Source organism: Hippopotamus amphibius, chromosome 5, assembly GCF_030028045.1.
Source record: "Hippopotamus amphibius kiboko isolate mHipAmp2 chromosome 5, mHipAmp2.hap2, whole genome shotgun sequence".
NCBI lineage: Eukaryota > Metazoa > Chordata > Mammalia > Artiodactyla > Hippopotamidae > Hippopotamus > Hippopotamus amphibius.
Genome location: NC_080190.1, coordinates 137,204,837 through 137,230,118, shown reverse-complemented (window position 1 = coordinate 137,230,118; position 25,282 = coordinate 137,204,837). Strand labels below are relative to the sequence as shown.

Genomic DNA, 25,282 nt, shown 5'->3' with positions numbered 1-25,282 from the left:
ATCCTTTAGGAATGAGAGAGAGAGAAAAAAAAATACTCCCAGATAATAGAAAACTAAGAGAATTTCTTGCTACAGCCCTGCTCTAAAAGAAATGCTAAAGAAGTTCTTAATACTGAAGGAAAATGTACCAGACGAAAACCCAAAACTTTGGAATGAAGAGCTCTGGACATGGTAAATACCTGGGAAATATAAAACACGCTAGTTTTTTCCTCTTTAGTTCTTTAAAATGTGTAAGATTATTGAAACAAAGGTCAAAATCTTATCTGGTAGGATCTTCAGTATGTGTAGATGTAATATATATGATAATTATAATATAAATGGGAAAGGATAAAGGGACCTTTACGACTGTAAGGCTTTTACATTTTCTTGGAGTGATAAAATATTACCACTAAACAGACTGACTGTGAAAGATTAAGCATATATACTGCAAACCTCAGAGCAACCACTAAAATACATTATAAAGACATACAGCCAAAAAGAAAATATATAAATAGAATACTAAAAATTATTCTGAATTGCAGCTCGAGAGAAATCTACTAACACTAAAAAAATTAAAAAATTGAAGAGTAGTCCTATTCCATTCCTCAAAATCTAAGCAGTTTTCCTTCAACCATCCCATACAAATGATACTAAGCCCTTCTAAACTGCTTCTTGGGAAGTAGCAGTTAAGTTCTTTCTTAACTCTTACTTACGTGTGTCACAAGCTTTCCATGTCATAAAGATCCATATCCTGTTAAATTCTCATCATTAGTCATAGTAAGTAAAATTATTAAATGATTAGAGAGGCCTGAAGGCAGAAACTAGGTCTTATTACTGGGTCCTCAGCATCTTGAATATATCAGGTAAATAGCCAGTGTTCAAATAGAATAAATGAATGGCTATTCCCAAAGTTTGTCTGAGTGTAGAAATGAAGACACAATAGGGATTAGAAGTTCATAATAAATAATGTCAAGCTGATTGTACAAAACTTTAAAAACCATGCTAATTAAAGTAGTTACCTTGAGCTGTTACACTGTATTCCAACAATGCTCAAAGGATTTTCAGTATTTGCTTTCAGGGTCTTCATTGCAATCCCCTGAACGTGTCAAACAAAAATCACATCTTCATAATTTAATGTTAAAAGTATTTCCATCTTTTTATAATTACCCAGAGCCATGCCTAAACGATGAATAAAGTTAGTGATCAAGTGGCTCTTACCATTTTTATGATCCTAATGAATTAGACACTCAACACCTCTGAGATGACCAGGGCCTTATAGGTCTCCTGCATATGAATTCTTTTGAAACATTCTTATTGGTTCCCTCATTAATTAATGCGTTAAGTAAAATCTTTGACATGTTCATTTTATACTTATATAAGAATTATGATTTTTTTGAAAATCATCTTCTGAACATAAGCGTTTTGAAAGAGTGAAACAAAATTCTGTTACTTTTTGTTCCATATGATTTCCATACAAATGAACATTAGCACATGTAATAATGGTTTATGATTTTCACATAAAACAATAAACAATTACAAGCCGTTGTCCTAGAAGTTTTTTTACAATTAAATGTTTCTGTCCTCTTAAAAAAGAAAATCCATTATCTCCGTAACAACCTCAGGCGTGTCTGAAGTGCTGAAATTGGGCAATCACTGACATGCACATATATGCTAAAACTGCTATTGGCTGGCTGCCAGCTGAGTTACAAAAAGGATTAATTTTAGTATCAAGAGAGAAAGTATGAACACTACAGAAAGACATAACATGTTACTTCTTTCATTGTTAACTTATGATGCCTTTAACTTTTCCTCGACCTTTCTTAGAAAGCTAGATGCCTGAAGACACCCCTTTTTGTCCCTCCAATTAAGACACTGCCAACAGTCCTTCACTTCAGAATCCAGAAATGCAACTGGCCACCTCCACCTTACTTCTTCTCCTCCCCGTGAATGTTAATGTTACGGTTATTCATATTTTTCTCTTTTTCTTTACCCACATGGTTACTATTTCAAGGCTTCAAAAGAATCCTGGACATGGAATATTGTTTTCTTCAGGATGAAAAGTGCTACATGAAGTGTTTCTGGATAACTAAATTGGTAATGGGACTTGGATAGTTCATTCAAGTGGACCAATTTAAAATAGAAATTCCTCAAATCAGTTTTTGAAAAAACAACTTCATGAATATTTAATAAAACTTATGTACTTAAGTACTGAATAAACTAATTAGTGCTCCACTAGAATATCAAAAGAAAACCTGCATCTTTAAAACAAGTCAAAATAAACTGTAATCTGATAGGGTAGTGGCTTATAGATGTCAACTTCCTGAAGCCAAAGCTAGTTTAAATACTTTTAGAAACGCAAGTATGCGGAGACAAATTCCAAATTACAGAATGATAAACTTTAGACCTGGAATGAACCTTGTTACTATCTTTTATAATCATCACATTTTACACACAAGGAAACAGAAACCCAAAGAAGTGAACTGCTGGGCTAAGATCACTCTACTAATTAATAGCAGGACCAATTAAATCCCAGGTTTTCTGCTTCCTAATTTAGTAACCTTTCTACTGTATATTGATATTAATAACCAAAGCAGTGGCAGCAAACATTTATGAGGGCCTACTACTTGCTAGACTCAATGCAAAGTGCTTTCATAAATTCTCTCTTTTCAATTTCATAATCACCCTATGAGATACACAGGTACATGTCTCTTAAGTGACAGAATTTCAACTCAGGTTTGTCATTTACCAAGAGAGGCTGCACTGTGTACATCATGGACACACATATACAAATTCACCAGTTAAAACAAAGAAAGGGAACTGTCTGCATGGTCTGGAGAGGGACAATGGAGGTTGACTGACAACTGCGATTCACATTTTTCTGTCCACTTCAGGGATCCATACAGGTTGAGAGACTGGACTCACAAGTCAAAAAAATCTTGGTTTTGTATTTTAGCTTTGTTTATTACTAAGTCTGTAACCTTGGACAAGTTACTTCTCCAAACTTTAGTTTCTTTATATGTAAGATGGGAACATATTTCCCACAGAGTTGTTATGAGGATTAAATGAGACAATGCATTTAAAGCAGTTAGTACAATGCCTGGCACAGACTGAATACTCAATAATTGCTAGTTGTATTTTTTTTTTAGCTATTATTTTAACTACTTGTTTTCTGACAAATTTCTCCAAATTACTAAATTCATTTTTAAGAAACATGATAACTTATATTGATGACTCTATTAGGATAGTGTAAATGTCCAAGAAGATGCTTTTTGTGTAAGGAAAGGCATCCACAAGAATATTATGCAAAGGATGCTCCTTAGGAGGTATCTAAGACTTTTTCCTCCCACAGGTAAATCTCCTATACTCAATCGGGCCCCTAACCTTCATTCTAAGCTTCATCTACTGAAACTGGGTTCCATACTGGTCTATGCAAAAGGATGTTTTTTTTAACAAAAAATACTTTATTATTTCAACCTAGGAACCAGTTATAATTCAAATGCACACCTTTGCTATGAGTGCTGGTAACTACTGAACTTAGTATCAACATCTTTCAGTAGAAGCTGCTGAAGCCGCCCCATTAAAGCAACTGCTGCTGAAAGCACTTAAGAAAAGGCTTGGCATTCACTTTTAGTCTCCCAATCCTACACCTATTTTTTACCAATGCTAAGCAGACATCCAAACAGGTATCAGGTCTATAGGCATGAGTCCTTGAATCATCTAACAAACATCAACCACCTCAGCACCTCTTATATAGGCACTCAGTAAATGAGAACATGTTTGAAGAACGGAGGCAGTGGTTGCTGGTAAATGTTTTAACAACTGGCCCTCAGAATAGGAGAGCTGATTGATAGCACTTGCCAATATCTGTGGTGCAAATACTCTCACCATGGCGATTTAAACTACCAGTGGTTTAACAACTATCTTTCAAAGTTCCTAAAAATTTAACAATCAGCTTTTCTGAGCCAGTGAGCCAGCACCAGCACATTAATAGAGAGAGGACCAGCACACAGCCTAGGAGGTAGCCCTAGGATATTCCTCCTTAGCAAGTGGCCAGTTACTATTTTCTAAAGTAAAGGACTTGAACTATACCTCAGCAAGAGCCAAGGGTTCCTTTGACCCTACTTTCTTGGGCTGAATCCTGATCCTCACACCTGCTAGCTACTCTTCAGGAGCCTGCTGTGTAAAATGATTCTCCTTAATGCCTAGAACGAACCAGCCTGACTTCCAGACTGGACAAATTCTCCAAATGCCTCACTGCTGGCGTCCATCTGCTAGATAGGACCACCTGAGGACAATAAAATGCCTGAATTATACCTGAGCTTGCTAGGGCCCTCTTCCAGTACCGGATCTTAGATGATCCAGCTACCCTCTCTGGGCAGTCTTTCCAGCCAAATCTCTAATTCTACATTAACTCAGGAAAAAGGTTTCTGTATCTTGTTTGGCCCTCTTCTCATTAGCTCTTGTTACTTAACACCCTATATATCTTAAATCTGAACCCCTGATCACTCTCCTAGTCTCAACAGGCAACAAGCTTCAGAAGTTCAATATAATTATTATAATATATGACGCTCTCTAGTTATAAGGAAGGTTTGGATGGGGCAACAAGAGCCAGTTGGTCAATAATAAACGTGCTTGTTGTAGATGTGTAAAATCTTTAAGTCACCTTACTTTACTAATAAACCTTCTCAAATACATTTAATATCATGATGTTATAGCAAGATGATTAGGGCAAAAGAATACCAAAACAATAAACTTCATCTTCTAAGGTTTTTCTTTTTTTACCTGAACAGATGCACTGACATGGAAAGCATACCTATGGGCCATTAATATGAAGAAAAAAAAACCACTTTGCTTCCTAATCACTGGAAATTGTTAAGCATTTCAATAGCCCAGAAAGAGCCCCTGTTTCATTCAGCTCCTGAAAAAAAATTCAGAGGCACAGTAAGAACACCAAGCCTAAACCTTGTTACATTTCAAACATTTACTTAAACATGATTCAGCTGTGGGACACGAACTTTACATATTCACATATTCTGTAGAGAAAAGAAGTCCTGTCTAGCCTGCCAGCTGTTTCTGTTTGATCGATCTTGAAACTTTGGGAATAAAATTTAATATGTAGTAGTAGTTACCAGCACTCCAGTAAATTTGAAGGCTCTTACCTGTACATTTGTAATCAGACGCTATTCCTTTAAGCGCAGCATCAAAAATGGATATTTCCACTCGCTGCTTTCTGTGGTGACAACTCAGAAGTAAAGAAGGCTGGGACACAATAAAGTACAAAAAAGGTTCTAGCTGCAAGTCACCGGTTCCTCTTCGTCCAGGCTGCCGAACAATAGTTATGCCAAGCGCTTGTCTAGCAGATGACCTTGTGGATGCGTGAAGATTTTCAAGAGAGGTGACCCCTATTTTTTTCCCTGAAGGAAGAGATATGTTGTTGCTTAAGAGATCTTCTGCTGTTACCATGGAAATACATGCCTGGCTGGGCATCGCGATGTCTGAATCAGCTTCTGGGAGATTTAATGAACTCTTGCCTATTTTTTCATTATCCTTTTGTTCTTGTGATTTCGATTTGGGTAAGGCTGTACAGGAATAGGTCATTAATGAGATTCTACTTGCAGTAATAAATATGTCAAAAGGAATAAAATTTAGATTTTTTACAATTGACGACTGCCGTGAGGGCCGGGCAATGCGATGCTGACTGGTACCACTGTGCTGCTCTATTTGTACTATTCTGATTTTAACACTGTCACTGCCAATTCCACTATCCTGAGCACCACTGTACCGAGATGAGGTATCAGCCAGGGTTCCATCATATGTATCCATTTTTTTCTGTTCTTGCTTAGAGATCTGTAAAGAAAAATAAAATGTTTTAAACTAGCTATATTCCAAGCGTTACTATATAAATGTTACAGAAATATGTTAAAAATGGGTCTAGTATAACTGAGAGTAATTATAAAAACAAAGTAGGCGCCCTTTCAAAAAATTATTCATTTTAAAATGCCAAGGCAATACTTGAGATAAACATCAAATGTACATTTCTATCATTAAATTATACTTTTCAGGGTAATTCCCTGGCTGTCCAGTGGTTAGGACTCCGTGTTTTCACTGCAGAGGGCGCAGGTTCAACCCCTGGGGCGGGGAACTAAGATCCTTGCAAGCTGTGCGCCATGGCCAAAAGAAAAAATAAAATAAAATGTACTTTTCAGTGTCAGACTTTACTTTCTTTGGACTAATACAAAGTAGTATATATGAAAAAATATGCCTTTTAAAGAATTACTTTAGTTAGTATTCTTTACAGTGATTTTCCAAGCAGTATAATAAACTGTTTCCAAATCATGATTACTATTGGTTGAAATTATATTTTAGGCAGGAGTAGTTTATCTTGTTTACCCCGTCATTATAAAACTGATTTATAGGATTTTGGATAGTAAGAGAGGGAAAAGTCAGTAGCCCTAAATTATGAAGGACCAAGAAAAGTAAACGAAAATAAATGTGTGCCATTCAAAATGATGTTTATTTTCCTTTACTACAATAGGACTTGAAACAAGGGTAAAATGTAAGTGATCAAGCAAAATGTAAGTAATTAAAACCCTTGAAGGTAGATTTTCCCTCTGTGCACTAAATGTATCCATATTTCCTCAAAATTTTCCACCAACAACTGCCTACATAGAGAACAAAGAACAACTTGGTGGTAGCAGGAGTTATGACTACCTTGGCAGCACAACTGCCAGACCTCCAATTCGATTCTTGGGTTCCCTTTTCTTAGTCTCCCAACCATTAGTTTGTGATACACTATTTGAGACCTAGATATTTCACTTGCTTTTTCACTGAAGTAATTCAAATTCATTAAAGAAATCATGGAAATCTGACAGAAAAACAAAATCCTCTTGATCCCCATTTTATTGCCAAACATAACCAATGGCAATCTTTCAGGGTACTTCCTTTCGTCTTCTTCCTACCTGTGCGTAGGTTCCCCCCACGCCCACCCCTTTATGGTTATAATAGTGCTATACAGACAAATCTGCAACCCAGTTTTTTCACATGCTAATATACTCTTCATAAACGCCATTTAAAAAAGCTGCATAATATTTCATTTACTGTTAGGAACAATTTGTTCAACTATTCCCATATAACTGGACATTCAGGTATTCAATTTTTGCCAACATCTAATAAGATTTTCTTAAGACAGGATCCTAGAATTGGAATCACTAGGTAAATGGTATGAAAAACTTTTAGGTTATCAAATATTGCCAGCACCTTTCCAAAAAGGGTGCACTAACCTATATTACCATTAGCAGTGGAAAAATATTCCCCAAAGTGCTGGGTATTGCTTCTCATCTTTTAGGCTCTTCCTTAATTTGATAAATTTAGTATCATTTTCCCACATGCTACAGATTATTATAAGTTGCTTGTGAAAATGTTAAAGGACAGTTAAATAATTCAAGACAATGATATAAGTCATTAAATTTTTTTAAATAATATTTTTTGTTAATTTATTTTAAAGTTGTTGAGGAAGGCACATTGTCGTTAGAAAATCCAGCCTTGGGTATTGAAACAAAAACAACTAATCCCTGTTCTTTGAAGACACCACGTTCTTTTAAACCACTCTATGTATACCATGCTGTTTCCCTTCTTGGAGCCCCCTTCTGAGCTTCTTGTAGCTGGCAAACATTTAGCTATCCATGAAGACTTAGAACAATGACACCTGTCTGAGAGTTTTGCTTTCAACTCTTTTCCTTCTTGGTGATCCTAATACTTAACTCATAGGTCTATTTTAGGATTTATTGTTTTCAACTAAAATGTTCTGAGGTGGCAGTATCAGATAGTGTTAAAACAATCTAAAGGCTTTGGACTCAGACAGAAGTAGGGTCAAGTGTGTCACCTTCTAATTGTAAGCTATTGGACAAATTACAATCCTCTCTAAGGCTACATAATCTCATCCTTAAAATGGGGATAATAAATCCGACCTCAAGGGGTTAGTATGAGGATTCAATGAGCTAATGTACCTAAAGAGGTTAGCACAGTGCCTGGCATATAGTAAATGCCTGGTAATGGGCAGCTGTTGTATCTGTGTCTTTTACAAGAGAAAGGACTGGGCCATATCATTTTGCTTCTGTCTATCACCAAAGAATAGTGCAGCGCCTAGCCCACCGAAGAGAGGATCCATAAATGTCTGATGAGATGTTAGTTTCTGAGACAGTATTAAATGAAAAAAAATGCTCTGCAGACTAGAAATACATAACTGTTAACATGTAAATACATGTGTATGCTGTACTCTTTAAGGTCTGTACAAACATATTCATGAGCTCTTTCCTTATCTGCATCCTCCAGGCTATGCACTAATCACACTTCAAGAAATCCTCTGTCTCTGCTATCAGCTCATCCTCACACTGGGGACATTAATACCCAACCTACAAAGTTGTTGCATCATTAAATGAGTTAATGTATTGACCACATGTAATAGGCACTCAATAAAGGGTGAGTTAAAAAAAGAAGTCACCTTCTTTGTGAAGACTTTCTCAACCTTTCCTGATGGTGCTAGTCTTTCCAGCTTCTATACTTTTATAACAAACTAATGTCATTATAGCACTTTTCAAATACTGGTCTGTCTCAGAGATTGTGAACAACTGAAGATAAAAAATGACATTGAGTATGTTTATTATCTGCCAAACATTGTTAGCATATTACATACATTTTCTTTACTAAGTGTTACAACCCTTTGAAAGGGGTACTGTTATCCCCATTTTACAGTTGAGGAAACTGAGGTTTAAAGAGATTAATCAACAGGTCCAAGGTCAGACAGCTAGTAGGATATGGGTAGGAGAGAATGCCATTAGTATTCATAGCACACACCACATTGCTTGTCACATGGTAAAGCTCAAAAACTGTGTGCTGACTGAACAAATGAATGAACATATTTAATTTTAAAAATCAGTAAAATAAAAATAAGGCAATTATTAAAAGGACATTTTAATTGGAAAGGTTTTAGTTATTTATTATAAAAATTTCAAATATACCTCCAAATCTACTACCAGCTAGGAATTCTCAAATAATGTGAAAAGATAATAAAATCAAGTACATAAGTAACCTAGGCTTTACTGCCCACATTTTGAAGTATTACAAACTAATATCTGTGTACAGCATAACTAAAAAAATCCTTTAGGTTGAGTTGCACAAGAAACAAATCAAGAACTCAACTATTTCTATTCCCTTAATCAGGAAAGGCAACCACAATTAACTACATGAGACTATAGCGTCTATGCACAGAACATTATATTTTCTTCTAATTTACAGATTTGTATTTAAAAGTCTAGCCTTTCTTTCTTTAAAGTGTTAATACGACAAAACAAACCACCTGTAGGTAAAGATAAAGAAATGTAGTGTCCAGCCCTATTACCTATCGAGATTGCCACATTAGACTCTAGTGAATGTCAAGTGGCACGATCTTGCGATATAAATAACCAGCAGGGGCAGGATGGCAGCTATCAGCTCAGGTCACATGGGTTACTGAACAGAATTCAGATGGTAACTAATTCTACTCACTACTGAGCAGATTGGAATTTGAACCAATGACCCAGAGATGAAAGACTCTAATGGGGGGTGGGGGGGCGAAGAGAAGAAGAGGAAGAGGAAGAGGAAGAGGAGGAAGAAGAGGAGGAAGAAGAGGAAGAGGAAGAGGAAGAAGAAGAAGAGGAAGAAGAATAGGAAGAAGAAGAAGAGGAAGTAGTACAACTTTCCCAGTATTAGAAGACTAAGTTCTTAAAAATCGATTAAAAGTCAAGATTTCCTCCATTTTTCTAAGTTTCCGCACTATTTGTAGAACTGAAATAAATAAGCTGGTGATTTTGAGACATATTTAAAAATCCACTGCTTTGTCACCAGTTCACTGCAGATTTATCTATTGTATTGAAGAATATCTGGCCAATCAAGAAAGTTTTATAATTAATTATGTGTGCTAAGCCCTAAACTTGGGCATCAATTTACTATTCCTTTGTGGAAAAAGAAAAGTTCACAATGTAATAACTCTGAAAATAACTTTTCCTTTATTACTGTCCAAGGGGACTAATAATTTAAGTTGTCAAAAATAGCAATATTTGCTTACTGTTAGTGAATGCAGCAGAAACATGTATCTCTGGGCAGTGGTATTACATCAGCTCTCCCACTCTTTACCTAACTCATTTAAAATGAACAATAAAAGTTTTCTTTAATTAGCTACTGGTGTGCATTAACATGATCATGATTAAACCATAAAAACCAACTGTACATTACTCTGGTCCCCTCTTCCATATGTTTTGAATTATTCTGTTTGAAAGTGTACTTTGCGTCCCTTTTAAAAGTTCGACCTTCTGCTTTCAGAGAATTAAATGCATATTACTGCAGTGAAGAAGATAATGTTTCAGACCTCCAGGCATATATTAAACACACTGGCAGCACTTGAGACAAAATGCTTTACTTATTAGATACTTCCTATTCTAAACAGTGTCATCAAAGGCTAAAAACAAAATCCATATAAAAGCTGCACAATGCTTCCACACAGAACCTGTGCCAAAATCCCTGTACTTTCCAACTAATGAGGAAAGGATGTGTACTCTTAACATATGAATGTAAGATTTTCCAAGCATTCACTTTAGGAAACTGGGCTATTGATTCCATATGGGTTGTGTTAAATGAAACTGTATTGGTAAAATAACCTTTAAGATATCTGGCATGATAAGTATAATTAAACAATATTCAAAAGATTAAAACAAAAGGGAATTTGGTTCCACAATGGCTAATTAAAATAAAATGAAAAAACATAGCATGCCATCTATCAAGATAAATTGTTATTGTTTAAGAACTATTTAAATACTGTTAAAATATACTTTCAGATAAAATCTGAAAGAGCTGGAAAAATATTTGTGGCTTAAAAATGGATAGTTTGGTGAAGAAAAAAATATAAGACCGAAATTTTATGCAGAGATAACAGCTTTAAAGCCTTGAGCACAACCAGATGGTACTTAAATCAGAGGAATTCTACAGTTTCACTATCAATGGGTTTCAATATGAGAAGGTTTTTCAATAGCTAGGAAAACATGTCAAGTTGATAGTTTACTTCTTAGATCATTTCAGGGCATTTCCCCATCCTTCCAGAGCTATATGTGGTACAGATATTAGCCACCACGGAAAAGGTGCTGAAAGCTGGACTAGCAGTTAAGGGAACTGTAGCTAATTCCTCCTTTTAATGTATTGAGATAGGTAAGTTTACTAGGTCACTCTGGAGTCTGGTAAGAGCCATAGTATCTCAGGAGTAGTGGCTAAAATCACACTTTATGTGACAATACCAAAGAATGCATTAAAATAATTTCAAATGACACTAATTAGATATTCTGCAGTAGAACTCTGGAGTGAAGAAAGATAAGATTGATTGAAACCGCGTTTGGCTGTATTAACACTTTTACGAGCACATTCAAAATTTAGCCATATTAATAAAAATGCTGTAAATAAATGGACACTAAAAAATTTAAAGAAAAATATGTATAAACCACCTGAAGAATTAACAAAGACTAAAACAAAAATTTTTGTTTTGATGGCTGTCAAGAAAGGGCAATTCAGCACCTATTCCGATATTTTAATTTGCACATTTTTTTTAAGATTTTTTTTTTGATGTGGACCATTTTTAAAGTCTTTATTGAATTTATTACAATATTGCTTCTGTTTTACGATTTGGGTGTTTTTGGCCACAAGGCATGTGGGATCTTAGCTCCCTGACCAGGGATTGAACCCATACCCCCTAGAAGGCAAAGTCTTAACCACTGGACCTCCAGGGAAGTCCCACATTATTTCTTCTAATTTGTATTTTTCAGGAATCTATACATCAAGTGTAAACATATCCACATATTTTCCCATCAAAATTATGGTTATATAACAGCAGCAGTTATACTTCAACCTTGATCAAAATATCTTTTGCCAGTCATGAGCTCACTTTTCACATCTTATAAATTATGATAAAGTCAAGTGTGAAACCACAAAATCAAAGTGACAATCACGTCTGTATATCACTGTGACAATCAGAATAAATGTCCTTGCTAAAATGTAGTTGTATTTTCAAAAAAGTAAACATGCTATCTTACAAAATCAAATACAAAAAAAAAAGAAAAGTTGGTTATAGTATTTTAATGGTTTCACATACTGGAATTACCAAGGCGAATTTTAAAAAACTTAAAAAAATGATGTGCCTCATTGTCTAAATATTCAAAAATACTGTATACTCTTCTAGCTATATCTTGAAGAAGTCTGGTTTTGGGGATAGGGTAGGATGGTGCTGCTGTGAAAGGCTGGTGTATGCTTTTAGGAGAGAGATAATCTACACTGGAAGCTTTAGATAAACAGCAAATTGTTGTACCAATCAGAGATCCTTCATTTCAACTTGACTGATTTAGTCAAATGAACAATAAAAGTGTATTTTTAAGTCTCAAATTTTCAGTGATATCAGCATTACACTTCATGAACTTTGATCATTTTATAGACAAACTACCATTGCAACTCAGTGATGTGCTAGATAAAATTTACCTAAGCACATTAAATTAAAAAACATTATTAAAGAATAAACTGACTTTGATATGAAATGCCTCCTTCAGTGTTACCAATCCATGTCATTCTTCACTTAAAAAACAAACTTGAACAAGGACTGTATGCACATGGGTACTACAGAGTGCTAGAAAACAAGAGCTTTTTATATTTTATTTCTCTAAGTTAAATGTTCTACAAGAGCCCACATGATATAATTGTTCCCAGTTGGATGGCAAAAAGTTTTCACAATACTGCAGTAATTATGCAAAAGAGCAGAACTAATGATACCCATCACTGCTTAACAGATAGAATGGTAGAGAGTACTATAGTTTCAAGTTTTCCCTTTCATGAAGTTACTTTTCCATTTCTTTGAAGTAACAGTATGAGGCCACTACTGCCTATTAAGTATCAGTTCAAATATTCACATTTCAAGACCAGTACGAACTGCAATAAAAGAAGCATGGAGATAGTTTAGGGAAGGCTGTATTTTACTGTAGTTGTATTCGGCCTATTATCTTAAGTTGTAAATTATGAAAAGGGACCAATTCTAGTGCTAAACTGACTATAACACCTTGCTCATTACCAGTGACTGTTTCAATATGATAAACCAAACAGTCAAAAAAAAAAAGTATACATACCAACCTATCCATACAAATTCAAATCCTACTTATTGAGATTTTATCAGCAGAGTTGACCCTGTAGACTTTTGCGCCTGTCTGTCCTTTCAAACATATATGATTTCACAGCATAAGCTTATTTTCAGGGGCTTTTAAATTCATGAAAAAAAATTAGTTCCAGGCAAGACTTCACATACAAAGTCTTAGCTCAGAAAGAGTTCTGATTCTCTCTTTCTCTAGATCTCTCACACATAAAACTGGAATAGGTTGGTCATTTTTGTTCAAGGAGACTAGATCTAACTGATTTACACTAACTCCTTAATTTAAGTTTGACTTGTTTGCTTTTTATAATGAATTCAGTTTTTAAAAAATATATCTTGACACGTTCTGGGAACTTGGATCTTAATCAAAGTAGATGCCTCTACATCAGAAAAAGGCAACCTGCTTGGAAATGGCCATGATGTTAATTCCTAAAAAGTGGCTACTATGCGTACAAGGTAACAACTCTTCATGCTGATGAAATCCAAGGTTCATTCCACTGATGTCAATGTGGAAACCATTTTGTCCCATGGCTGCTTAAAGATTTTCAATAGGATTAAATCAGCTGCAAGTCCTCATTATATCAGGGTTTACAATTGTGTCTGAGTTGGGGAGTCTGTTTCTCATAGAATTTTACTTAAAGACTGACTTAGATTGGCTCCTTAGAGCTAGTCTGATTTTACTAGAAACAACTGTATCACATCAGCCACTCTCATAAACTTGCAGCAAGATTGAATCAGCCCTGACCCTGAAGCAGATGAAAGTTTACCCAGCCTATGCTTTCTCTGTAAGAGTCACAGAAAAGTTTGCATTTAGTTTCTGCAGCACTGCTGAGGTAGAATATGCTTATTAACTATTCCAGTAGGCCTTTGCCTTGCAATTACGAACCTGATTTTTCTGATAAGAAAACTAGAGTTGAACTTGGAGAAATTTCTATCGATAAAAAAACCATACGAACGCTTGATTATTTTATCCCTCAAATCACATGTGCTCTTTTAAAGAAATTATGCAGCGTTTATGGAAATGAAGCAAAAGCATGTGTTAAAAATTTCCCCTAATATTTAGTACAAGTTGAAAAACAATGAAAATGGTTTAAGCATATCCATAATTAACTTTATCCAGTAGCTGATTTTTACTGCCAAAAAGAATATAGTTATTTAACAAAAATATTAAGCTGATTTTCATTATTATATATTCTATTTCCTAAATCTAAACAAATCTGGTTCAGTTAACTGTAGAAAACCTGAATATCAGCATTCTCCACACTGTATTTGATTTTATTGAAGTGCATCAAGACTTTACAGAATATAGGGTCATTTACAAACTTTTATAGGCTCCCCTTTAACTTCATGATGGCAGATTAAATCCAAACTGAACTTAAGCTACATTGATTCTCTGTGTGTCATATGTTATCAATACCTTAGTGATGCAACAAACTTGAAATGCAAAATAGCCAAGATGTTAGAAACATTTGCTTATGCCCTACAGCCATTTCTTCTTTTCCATTAGAACAACTTTGTTCTTCTCTGCTACTTCATAAAAATAATCAGTAGGCCAAAATGACCTTCCACACAAGCTGCTTTGATCATATTAACCTCTCCCTTCAATCCTTAGAAATTTGAAGTATTCTCTAAATCAGGTAAGTATTCCTAACTTTAGCTCTGGTCAGCTAGCCATGCAACATTCGTAAATTTTCATATGCTGATATATCCCAAGTAATTCTTGCAGTTCTTGGAAAGAAACTTTCTGTACGTTAATGAAGGTTATTCAACTTATATCTTAAGGATATTTCCAGTCAAATGGGACTGCTTGAATAAAAGTTTAGAAGTTAGAAAGAAATGCACATTATTCCCTCCCAAATATCAAGCATCATCTCTACAAACATTAAAGTAGTAACCAAGTCTGGGAAAAACTTACATCTCTCTAAACTAGTTAAGGAATAAAGTTCCTATTTAAAAATATATATATTATAGTTAACCCTTGAACAAGTTTAGACTGTGCCAGTCCTCCTATATGTGAATATTTTTCAATAGTAAATACTACAGTACTATGCGGTCCATAGTTTGTTGAACCCACAGATGCAGAGGAACCTCGAATACAGAGGGCTACGTTATACACGGATTAACCTGGGCATTGTTCAAGAGTCAACGTAACGTTTTTAAGGTAACATTATTCAGTCAAGTATGGTTAATGTTTGGACTTTAGCTATAATAATTTCATTGGGATAAAATATTTCTTGAGTTTCTTAAACATGAGCCAATGTCAAAATTATTGAGCAAAATGTGGAATAACAATTTTATTTCACATTATTCATTTACTTAAATTCTTATTGAACATCTACTATGTTCTAGGCACGGGCTGGGCATATAGCAGAGACAAACTCCTTACCTTCATAGAGTTTACATTCTAGTGGGGAAGTCAGGTAATAAAATTTTGTATGATACACACACACACACTCTCACAAGCCATATTTGCTGATGTTGGGTATTATGAGAGAAAGGCAGGAGTTAAAAATGATTTGAGTTTTTTCACCTGATCAACTACAAGAATTCAAAAAGATGATTTTCCAGGCTATGCAGGCAACTTCCCAATCAGTCTATATTTTATGATTTAACGATCTGCCTTTCCAACCTTAGCCTGTTTTCCCAAGAATCATAAGTGACCACAGTGATTGTCATATAGGGAGATGATGACACACCACCTTACCCAATTTTAAAAGACTCTCTGGGTCAATTACCATGTCTTCCTAGTTTCTCCAGCAAGCCAAATCCCCAATCAGCTAAGAACCATTCAAGGAAGGGCTATCATTAGAGATGTTTTTTGGAGTTGGGCTTAGGCCTCATTCTAGACAAATACTTAGAGAAAAGGGAAATGGGGCCAACGCATGGAGTCATTTCATATCCTCAGAAAATCAAACGAATCAGACATATTCTGTTTCTTGGGAGGATTTTAGCCCTGGAACAGCTGTGATTTAAAGAGTATTCATGAGTTGAGATGGAGAAGGGGAAAAGGATGGAGGACTGGGCTCTTACAAGACCCGCATATTTGTAGTTGTTACTGAGCATTTCTACTCGGATGTCCCATTATTAATATCACACATCTAAAAGATCACCATAACATTTAATAATACCTTTTCCCCAAAACTATCACCTTTATTCCTTAACTTTTAATTTATTTGTTCCTTCTCAAAAGGCTCAAATATTAAGTATTCCTTCCTGGCCGCCACCAAGTACTGCTGGTCATTCCTTCATTTCATTAATCACCCTTGCTGTTTCCTTTGTATTTTCTATTTTCACTGACTCTTCCCATTTTACACTGGCTAATTACTAGAGTTCCCAAATTAGTTTCTTTCACTGGCCTATTCCTTTCCTAAAGTATTCCATATAGTGCTGACAGATAACAAAACACTTTCAATATATACTTAAAAACATCTGTCCCCTTAAAATGTAAGGTCCATGAAAACAGACTTTTTGTGTGCTTATTTTGCTACTTTATCACCAGTGCTTGATACATAGTAAGCACTCAATAAACACCCATCAACAGAGGAATAGACATAGAAGATGTGGTACATATATACAACGGAATATTACTCAGCCATAAAGAACAAAATAATGTCATTTGCAGCAACATGGATAGACCTAGAGACTGTCATATTGAGTGAAGTCAGACACAGAAAGAAAAATATCATATGATAGTCCTTATATGTGTGGAATCTAAAAAAAAAAGGGGTACAAATGGATTTATTTACAAAACAGAAGTTGAGTCACGTAGAAAACAAACTTATGGTTGCCAGGGGATAAGGGGGGAGAGGGATAAATTGGGACGTAGACACACTACTACATATAAAATAGATAACTAATAAGAACTTGCTGTAAAGCACAGGGAACTCTACTCAATACTCTGAATGGCCTATATGGGAAAAGAGTCTAAAAAAAAAGTGGATATATGTATATGTATAACTGATTCACTTTGCTGTACACCTGAAACTAACGTAACATTGTAAATCAACTATACTCCAATAAAATTTTTTAAAAAATATTTAACGAATAAAGTAAGGAAGGAACAAATGAACTGAATCATTTGCAAGGTGCTCATTTAGGTCCCTGAGCAGAGGAGTGGATATAAAAATCAGTTAAACTTGGACCCTGCCTTCTAGGTTAGAGACACTTACTTAATAAAGATGCTTTTAGGACACATCTGAACCAAGATTGAAAGAAGCCAGAACTTGGACTTGTTGAAATAGCAGTAAGGACATTTAGGCTGAGGAAACCACAAAAACAAAAAAAGGACAAGAGACAAAATAGGGCACGGATAAGTGTATAGAAAAGGAAATGTCCCATTTTGCTCAAACTAAAGATATATTAATGAGAACAGTGAAAATTTCAGTTGGATAAAGCAAGATTCTAGGTGGTAGGGTAACAAACCTGGACTCTTAGTTTTATGCCAGACTTCCTTAAAGCAGAGCCGCTTTATCACCTGAGTCAGAATCACCTAGGATTTTAACAGATTCTCAGGCCCCATGCCAGAAGTATCCTACCTGAAGGTGAGAGGTGACCTGCACTTATAATAAAATCCCAGTAATTTTATGCACACTAACAATTGAGAAACTGCTGTAGATGATGGAAAACAAAGAACTTTCTGAGCAAAGAAGTGACAAAAGGATACTTGAGAAAAATTAATGTCATCAAAATGTGCAGTGGGAGTAGGAGATTGGAGAGCAGAGAGATTGTAGGTAGCACCACTAGTTGGAAAGCAATTGATTGGATGACGATGATGGGGATGTGAAGGAAAGTAACGTATGAAGTAGTGGGCCTCAGGAGACCAGTGAGAGAAATCTTATTTGATCACTCCAGCTTAGAATCTGGTCATGGCAGACTACTGCATACAGAATAACTTAACCAATATTCTGAGACTTCCTCTCTAACCCTCCCCTCATTACTCCTCTATTCAAATTTTCCATTCCGGAACTTCACATTCACCTTCCTGCCTCCACATCTTCATTCATGCCAGCACCAGTATGGAATGCCCTCTTTCTTAAAAGTCCATTTCTTCTATGAAGCTCTTTTGAGCCCATAATGACTGCTCTCTCTTCTTCAATCCCGTAGGACATACTACCTTTATCATGAATCTGATACTTAGCATATGCTGTTTTCTATTGCTATTTTCTCTTAATCCTTATGCTCTCTTAACTAGACTGTAAGATTCTTGAATCCAGAAACACACCACAGCCATTTTTGTAAATCCTGTGCACAGAGCATGTATATGTGGTGAGATAAATTATGTGGATGACAGTGACACAGGTGCTTAATAGAGCAATGATGATAATCTAACTAGTTGATGACCTCATATTTTCTAAAGCAACACCACTAACACATAGATAACACTTATTGGATGCTTAGCATGTATCAGGCACTTTTCTATGTGCACTTATATGTGAGACACTTTTCTATATCAACTCAATTTTCAGAACTCTAGGAAGCAGGTACTATTATCTCCATTTTAAGATAAATTGAGGTCTAGAAAACTTAACTAACTTGCTCAAAATCACATACCTAGTAAATTGTGAAGTTGGGATTTGAACATTAGCAATATGATTCCAGAGCTCCTTTTAAAATCACAACCTACATAATCTCTATCTCAGAACCATATTTCTTTCTTTCACAGCCCTTACGATTTGAAATTTTAAAAAATTTTCGTTGTTTTAAAATTTTTTGCTGTTAATATATCTCTCCCTAGTAGATGGCAAGATCCATAATTGTAGGGATAAATTAATTTTGTTCAGTGCTAAATACCTCATGCTGGGCACACAGTAGATGCTTCATAAGTATATGCTTTGTAAATAACTGAACAAATGAAAAAATAAGGAAGGAGGAGGAGAAAGGAATAGAGGAGTGAAGTAATGGACACCACTAAGAATATATAAGGTCTAGGGAAGTTTTTTATTGCTGCAGATTTCAGACAGATGGCTTCCCAGAGAAAGCCTGTGTCAATATATAAATATATTTTGAAATGTTGAAAGAAAAAATCCACTTTGCAAGGTGCAGGGACCAGGTGTCTCTATTTTAGCAAATCATTGTATTCAAGAACAGGAAGCAGAGCCTGGCGATAGAGCACTACACTAGGGAATTGAAGACCTGGCTGAGTTCCACAGTTTCCACTAAGTCACACCTGTGTGCAGCTATGTAGGGAAAACTGTCTTTGTTCACAACTCTCCTTTTGTTGACATGGAACTAAAACGGGGTAATCTAGGCCAAATTCAAATTCTCAGTTCAATGCATCAGAATAATGGCTTATTAGAGCTGGACGAGGTTCTGGAGCTCACTGCTTCTATAGATTTTTTTTTCTATTTATTTATTTATGTATGTATTTATTTATTTATTGGCTGTGCTGGATCTTCGTTGCTGCGCGTGGGCTTTTTTTTTTTTTTTTTTTTTTTCCCTAGTTGCAGAGAGCGGAGGCCACTCTTAATTGTGGTGCCTGGGCTTCTCATTGTGGTGGCTTCAGTAGTTGCAGAGCATGGGCTCATTAGTTGTGGCTCGTGGGCTCTAGAGGGCAGGCTCAGTAGTTGTGGTGCACAGGCTTAGCTGCTTCAAAGCATGTGGGATTTTCCCGGACCAGGGATTGAACTCATGTCCCCTGCATTGGCAGGCGGATTCTTATCCACTGTGCCACCAGGGAAGTCCTGTTTCCATAGATTTTCAAACTACTTTTAGCCATAGTACTCTTTCTTCAAAGAAAATCTTATGTGGCAATGGGGTAGTGGGTGAAGGGCAGGTGGGGAAGGATGGATGCACACTATGTAAAACAGACAAAAGCAAAGCTGCCCAGGATGGTTGTGTGTATGCATGTGACTTGAGGGCCACGAAGTTCAAATCTGCTACAGGTCAACTACCCTTTGACATAATTTTGAAATATATGCTTTATTGAGATAATAGTTCACATACCATACAATTATTCTATGTAAAGTATACAAATCAATGTTTTCCATACCCATTAGCAGAAACTTTCCTTCACAACCTTACTTTCCTCCCTCCCTACCAGCCCCTGGCAACTGCTAATCTATTTTCTGTCTCTACAGATTTTCCTATTCTAAACATTTCATATAAATGAAATCACACAATATGTGTGTGGTCTTTTGTGACTGGCTTCTTTCACTTTGCACCATGTTTACAAGATTCATCCCTGCTGTAGTATATGTCAATACTGCATTCCTTTATGTGGCTAAGTAATATTCCATTGTATGGATACAGTACATTTTACTTATTCATTCATTAGTTGATGGACATTTGGGTTGCTTCTACTTTTTAGCTATTATGAATAAAGCTGATATAAATATTCAGGTACAAGTTTTTCTGTTGACATATGTTTTCATTTCTCTTGGTTATGTGACTAGGAGCGAACTGTTGGGTTATATATAACTCTATGTTTAATCTTTTGAGGAACTGCCAGACTGTCTTCCAAAACAGCTTCAACATTTTCTATTCCCACCAAGAGTATAAAAGTTCCAATTTCTCCACATCTTCAACAATACTTGTTGTTATCTGTCTTTATCATCACAGACATCCTAGTGGGTGAGAATTGGTATCTTATGGTGGTGTTGATGAACATTTCACTGATGGCTAATGATACTGATAGTTTTCTCATGTACTCATAGGCCATTTGTATATCTTCTATGGAGAAATACCTACTCAGATCCTTTGCCCATGTTTTAAATTGGCTGCCTTTTTATTATTGACATATAAGGATTCTTTATATATTCTAGATACAAGGCCCTTACCAGATATATAATTTGAAAATATTTTCACCTATTCTGTGGGTTGTCTTTTCACTTCCTTAATTTTGATAAAATCAAATTAATTAATTAATTAATTAGGTTGCTTGTGCTTTTTAGGTCATACCTAAGAAATCACTGTCTAATCTAAGATCACAAAAATTTACTCCTATGTATTCTTCTAAGAGTTTCTTAGTTTTAGCTCTTAGGTCTAGGACTTGACCCATTTTGTGTTAATTTTTGTGTATGGTGATGATAGTATTTTCTTCTTTTTATTTCTATAAGGTCTGTATTAATTTGTTTTACTTCATATTTTAGTAATCTGAGTTGTCTTCTTCTTGGTCAGACTAGCTAAGGATTTGTCAATTTTGCTGTTTTCAAAGAAGTTTCCATTCTGTTGATTTTCTCTATTGTTTTTCAATCTCCCCTTGTTACTTTACAGAAATCTTTAGAAAGGGATGAGTTTGGGGCTGAAGCAACAGCAGCTTCCTACTCATCCCTTCACTCAAATTACCACACATCAGGGGCAGCCAAAGCCAGTCCTGTTTCACACCTGTTATCTTCTTTATTAATAGTGTCCACTGTTATTTCCAAAATTCTCCTGATCAGACTGTAAGTTACATGGTCACTCTAGCAAGAACCCTGGTCTGAAACTGTGGATTCCAGGTTCTGTCTAGCTTCCTCCCAGCCCCTTCCTGTTTGAGTGTTCCTTGTGGTCCTGGACTCAGGCACAAAATGGAGTAAAAAATTAAAATAAGGACAATACAAACATCTGATCAAAGAGACACACTTGCAGTCAGATCAGTAGGAATTAAAAAAAAAGGCTTTTGAGAATGCTTGCCAACTAAGAAAAAAAAGTAAAAGAGTCTTCACTTGTTTCTCTCTCTTACTGTGTTCTTTTTATTCTTTTATAAACAAGTATAAACTGTGGTTAAGGTCATAGAGAAATACTCCCAAGAACTGCTGTGGATAAAGCAGCCTGACTTTCCCACAGAGCCGGGCTCTGTACTCCATTCCCCAGCTATGCCTGTGCACACACTCTTCCTTAATGAATATGGCATGTACAAAGACACCTTTTTGAAGGGGAGGTTATATCCCTTCCTGCAAGACCAGGATGCAGGTCTAAGGCTTTAGAAAAAACAGGGATCACACTACTCCATCTCGCTACCTGCCTCCCACACCATAATCAGTATACCCAGATCAATCAGATGCCAATAATTCACTTTCCATTTTATCTGTCCTTTCGCACTCTGCCTGTATCCACACTCTTCAAAGAGCAGGAGATGGTTTTGTGATTCTATCTACTTCAGCATCTCCAGTCTCCTAATAGGTTCTCCTAACATAGCCAAAGGCATACATGCAAACAAAGACATTTTATCAATTACTGAAGTATGGTTCATTCACAACAGGCATCAGGGAATTGTACATTCAATACTTCTAGGAGCACCCTGAACTAACCAAGGAGAATTAAACACATTTTAATGCACTTTGTTTGAATCCTAAAATCTTTTGTTTGTACTTTATTAATCTAGAAATCAGATCTGCTGTGTTGGCCTGACTATTGCATGTTACTCAGAAAACTTCGTTTTATTTTAACCAAATGTGCTTTTTCCCCCCCAGCTATACTGGTCTTTAGACTTTATTTAAGAGAGGATATTTTAGGAATTGAAGTTTTAAAACATTTTACAAGAACTTGTTTGTTAATAAGAATTTGCTTGATATCAAAGTTAAATCACAATGAAAAATCTGCTATGTTCAGGGTTTTCAGTGGAACAAAAATGCTCATTAAAAGTCAGAGAAAAATATTACTGCTGTTTTTGGCAATAAAACACAATGATGAAACAAAGCTTCCTTAACAATGGGACAGTGGGACAGTGACTCAAAGCACTGGCAGATATTTTATTTTGATAGTTAATGTAGTTCACAGAATACCAGTTGACTTTATTCTTAGGAACACATTTAAAAATGGCAGTGATGGATTTTCAGGCCTGGTTACACCTACCAGAAAATGATGCAACCATTATTCACCTCTCCCAACTATGGTTTTTACTGGCATCTCCTATGAGTTACACTTTGGCACTCTTCTAAACATCATCAGGCCACAAGCTCAGTCTAAATCAAATATTTTCACAAACTAAACAATCCAGTGCTAAAAAACTACCCAAGTTACAAAGACCCAGTGCTGTTTCCGTCCCAAGGAATGGCCTCTTTTATAGGGAAAAAGTGCTTACTACATGAAAAGGGAAATAGCACTTTAACCCAAAAGAACCAGGCTGGCCAGAACATTAGAAAAACACTGTTAGGATCAGACTTCCACTGGCCACCAACTGACAGACATACCCATAGGTGACCTTTTTCATCCTCTGTATCTCATGAGACCACATAACGGACTGTCTAGGCAAGTTAGTTCATTTAGTATTGGGTCAGTTAAATTAGATTCAAACAGAGAAAAAATTTGTTTCAGAGACATAGCCTATACTCCTAGTACTGGCTAATACTGTTGCAAATGTCAGCCACTATTCACATTATTGTTATAAAAGAACAATTCCAAGTCCAAGTGCATGTCCTACTGATGACAGGTAAGCAGCATTATCTCTTCATGTGCAGAGTATCTGATTTTCAAAAAGCTGAGGGAATGCATATAAGCAATGCTGAAGCCAACCAGTTACTCAGTACCTGGCACATAATAGGTGCATGGAAGAACACTTGTTTGAATGAATGAATACAGAATATCTGGTTACCTTACGGGTCTGGAAATGCCATACCATGTCAAGTGCTACATAGGTAATATTTAGGAAGCCACAGACAATTTCATTATACATTCTCCTTTCCCTTTAAAGACAAAGACCACAACTCTTTACTTGAGGAGCTTTGTAACTGGACCAACTGCTCAGCCCTACAGATCTCTCTCACTTCTGTTACCTTTATCAGAGGTCTTATCAAGTAGGGCTTTATATAGGTCAACTGCTATTGGAACCAGCATAGTATTAACTCCTCAATAATTGCAAGTTCTTTGCTCAGAGGCATTCATTAAATACAGCCATCATTTATTCATTTAACAAATTTGTACTGATCTCCTACTATGTGCCCAGTAATTTTAGGCTCTGGGGCTATATCAGTGCACAAAACCCAAACCAAAACCAATCCCCAAATCTGTCCTTGTGGAGCCTATATTCTGAGAAGGGGGAGAAGTAATAAATGTAACAAGTATGTAAATTACATAGTACATTAGTTAAGTGTGGTATGAGAAAAATAAGAGCAGGGTAAAGGAGACCAGGAGTTCTGAGAAAGGACTACAATTTTAAATAGTGTGGTCATTAAGAAGGAGACATTTGAGTAAGGACTTGAGGAGCTGCTGGGAAAGAACCCCTTGCAAATGCCTGGTGGCAGGAATCCCACCAGGTATGCTCAAGGAACAGCAAGGAGGCCAGTGTGACTGGAGTGGAGTAATAGGGGAGATCAGACAGTAATGAAGGGGGCAGAGCATAGAGGGCCTGGGAAGCCATCATTGTAAAGACTTTGGCTTTTCTCTGAGAGAAACAGGAGCCAGTGAAGAAAGCTTTTGAGGGGACAACAGAATCACTTAGCTTAGGTTTTAAAAGGATCACTCGGGCTGGTGTGTTAAGAATATGAGGTAGGGAGAATGGGCTATAAAAGGAGATGAGTCAGAAGACTACCTACTTAGTAACCTAGCTGAGAGATGACGGTGGCCTGAACCAGGCAAAACAGTGAAGGTGGTGAAGAGGAATTGGATTCTGGATATATTTTGAAGGCAGAGCCAACAGGGCTTCCTGACAGACAAGATGTGATGTATAACAGAAAAAGAGGAGGTGAGTATGACTTCATAAATTTTGGCTTTAGCGACTGGAAAAATGGCACTTGTCAATGACTGATATGAAAAACGACTGTGGGTGGAGTATGTTTGGAGGAACAGAGGATCAGGAGCTCCACTTTGAACATGTTAACCTCATACAGTGATATGCCATAATCCTCACTTTACAATCCCAGTTCATTTTCCTTAGCATACATTTATTTGTAGATTAAAAATAAATCTATGGCCTTTTATTTTTTAGGCATTCTAGCTAGAATTGTACTGAAGACCTTATATAAAATAACTTTTATTCATTAAAACCAATATTTCTCCCCCTGTAGTAGTTGGAAATTCTAGCCTACCAATTTAAGAATTGAGAAGAGTTCCTGACTGCTTTTCACTTACCAAAGCCAAATGTGTTTATAGCTTCTTGTCCCCTAGATTCAAGAACAATTTGGGTAGGATGAAATCGCTCTGAAATTAGAATAACAAGACCTGTAGGTGAAATCTCGGCTC

The 25,282-nt window shown here is 36.1% G+C and overlaps 1 protein-coding gene across 7 annotated transcripts in view; it reads right to left on the bottom strand.

Annotated features, from left to right (window-relative positions):
- Positions 1-25,282, bottom strand: part of VPS13B (vacuolar protein sorting 13 homolog B) — a 773,631-nt gene that overhangs the window by 225,607 nt on the left and 522,742 nt on the right. For all 7 annotated transcript variants that reach the window (XM_057735654.1, XM_057735658.1, XM_057735653.1 and 4 more), the window contains one exon: positions 5,139-5,826. In XM_057735654.1, coding sequence (XP_057591637.1) covers positions 5,139-5,826 — 688 coding nt within the window. The remainder of the gene's footprint in view (positions 1-5,138; positions 5,827-25,282) is intronic.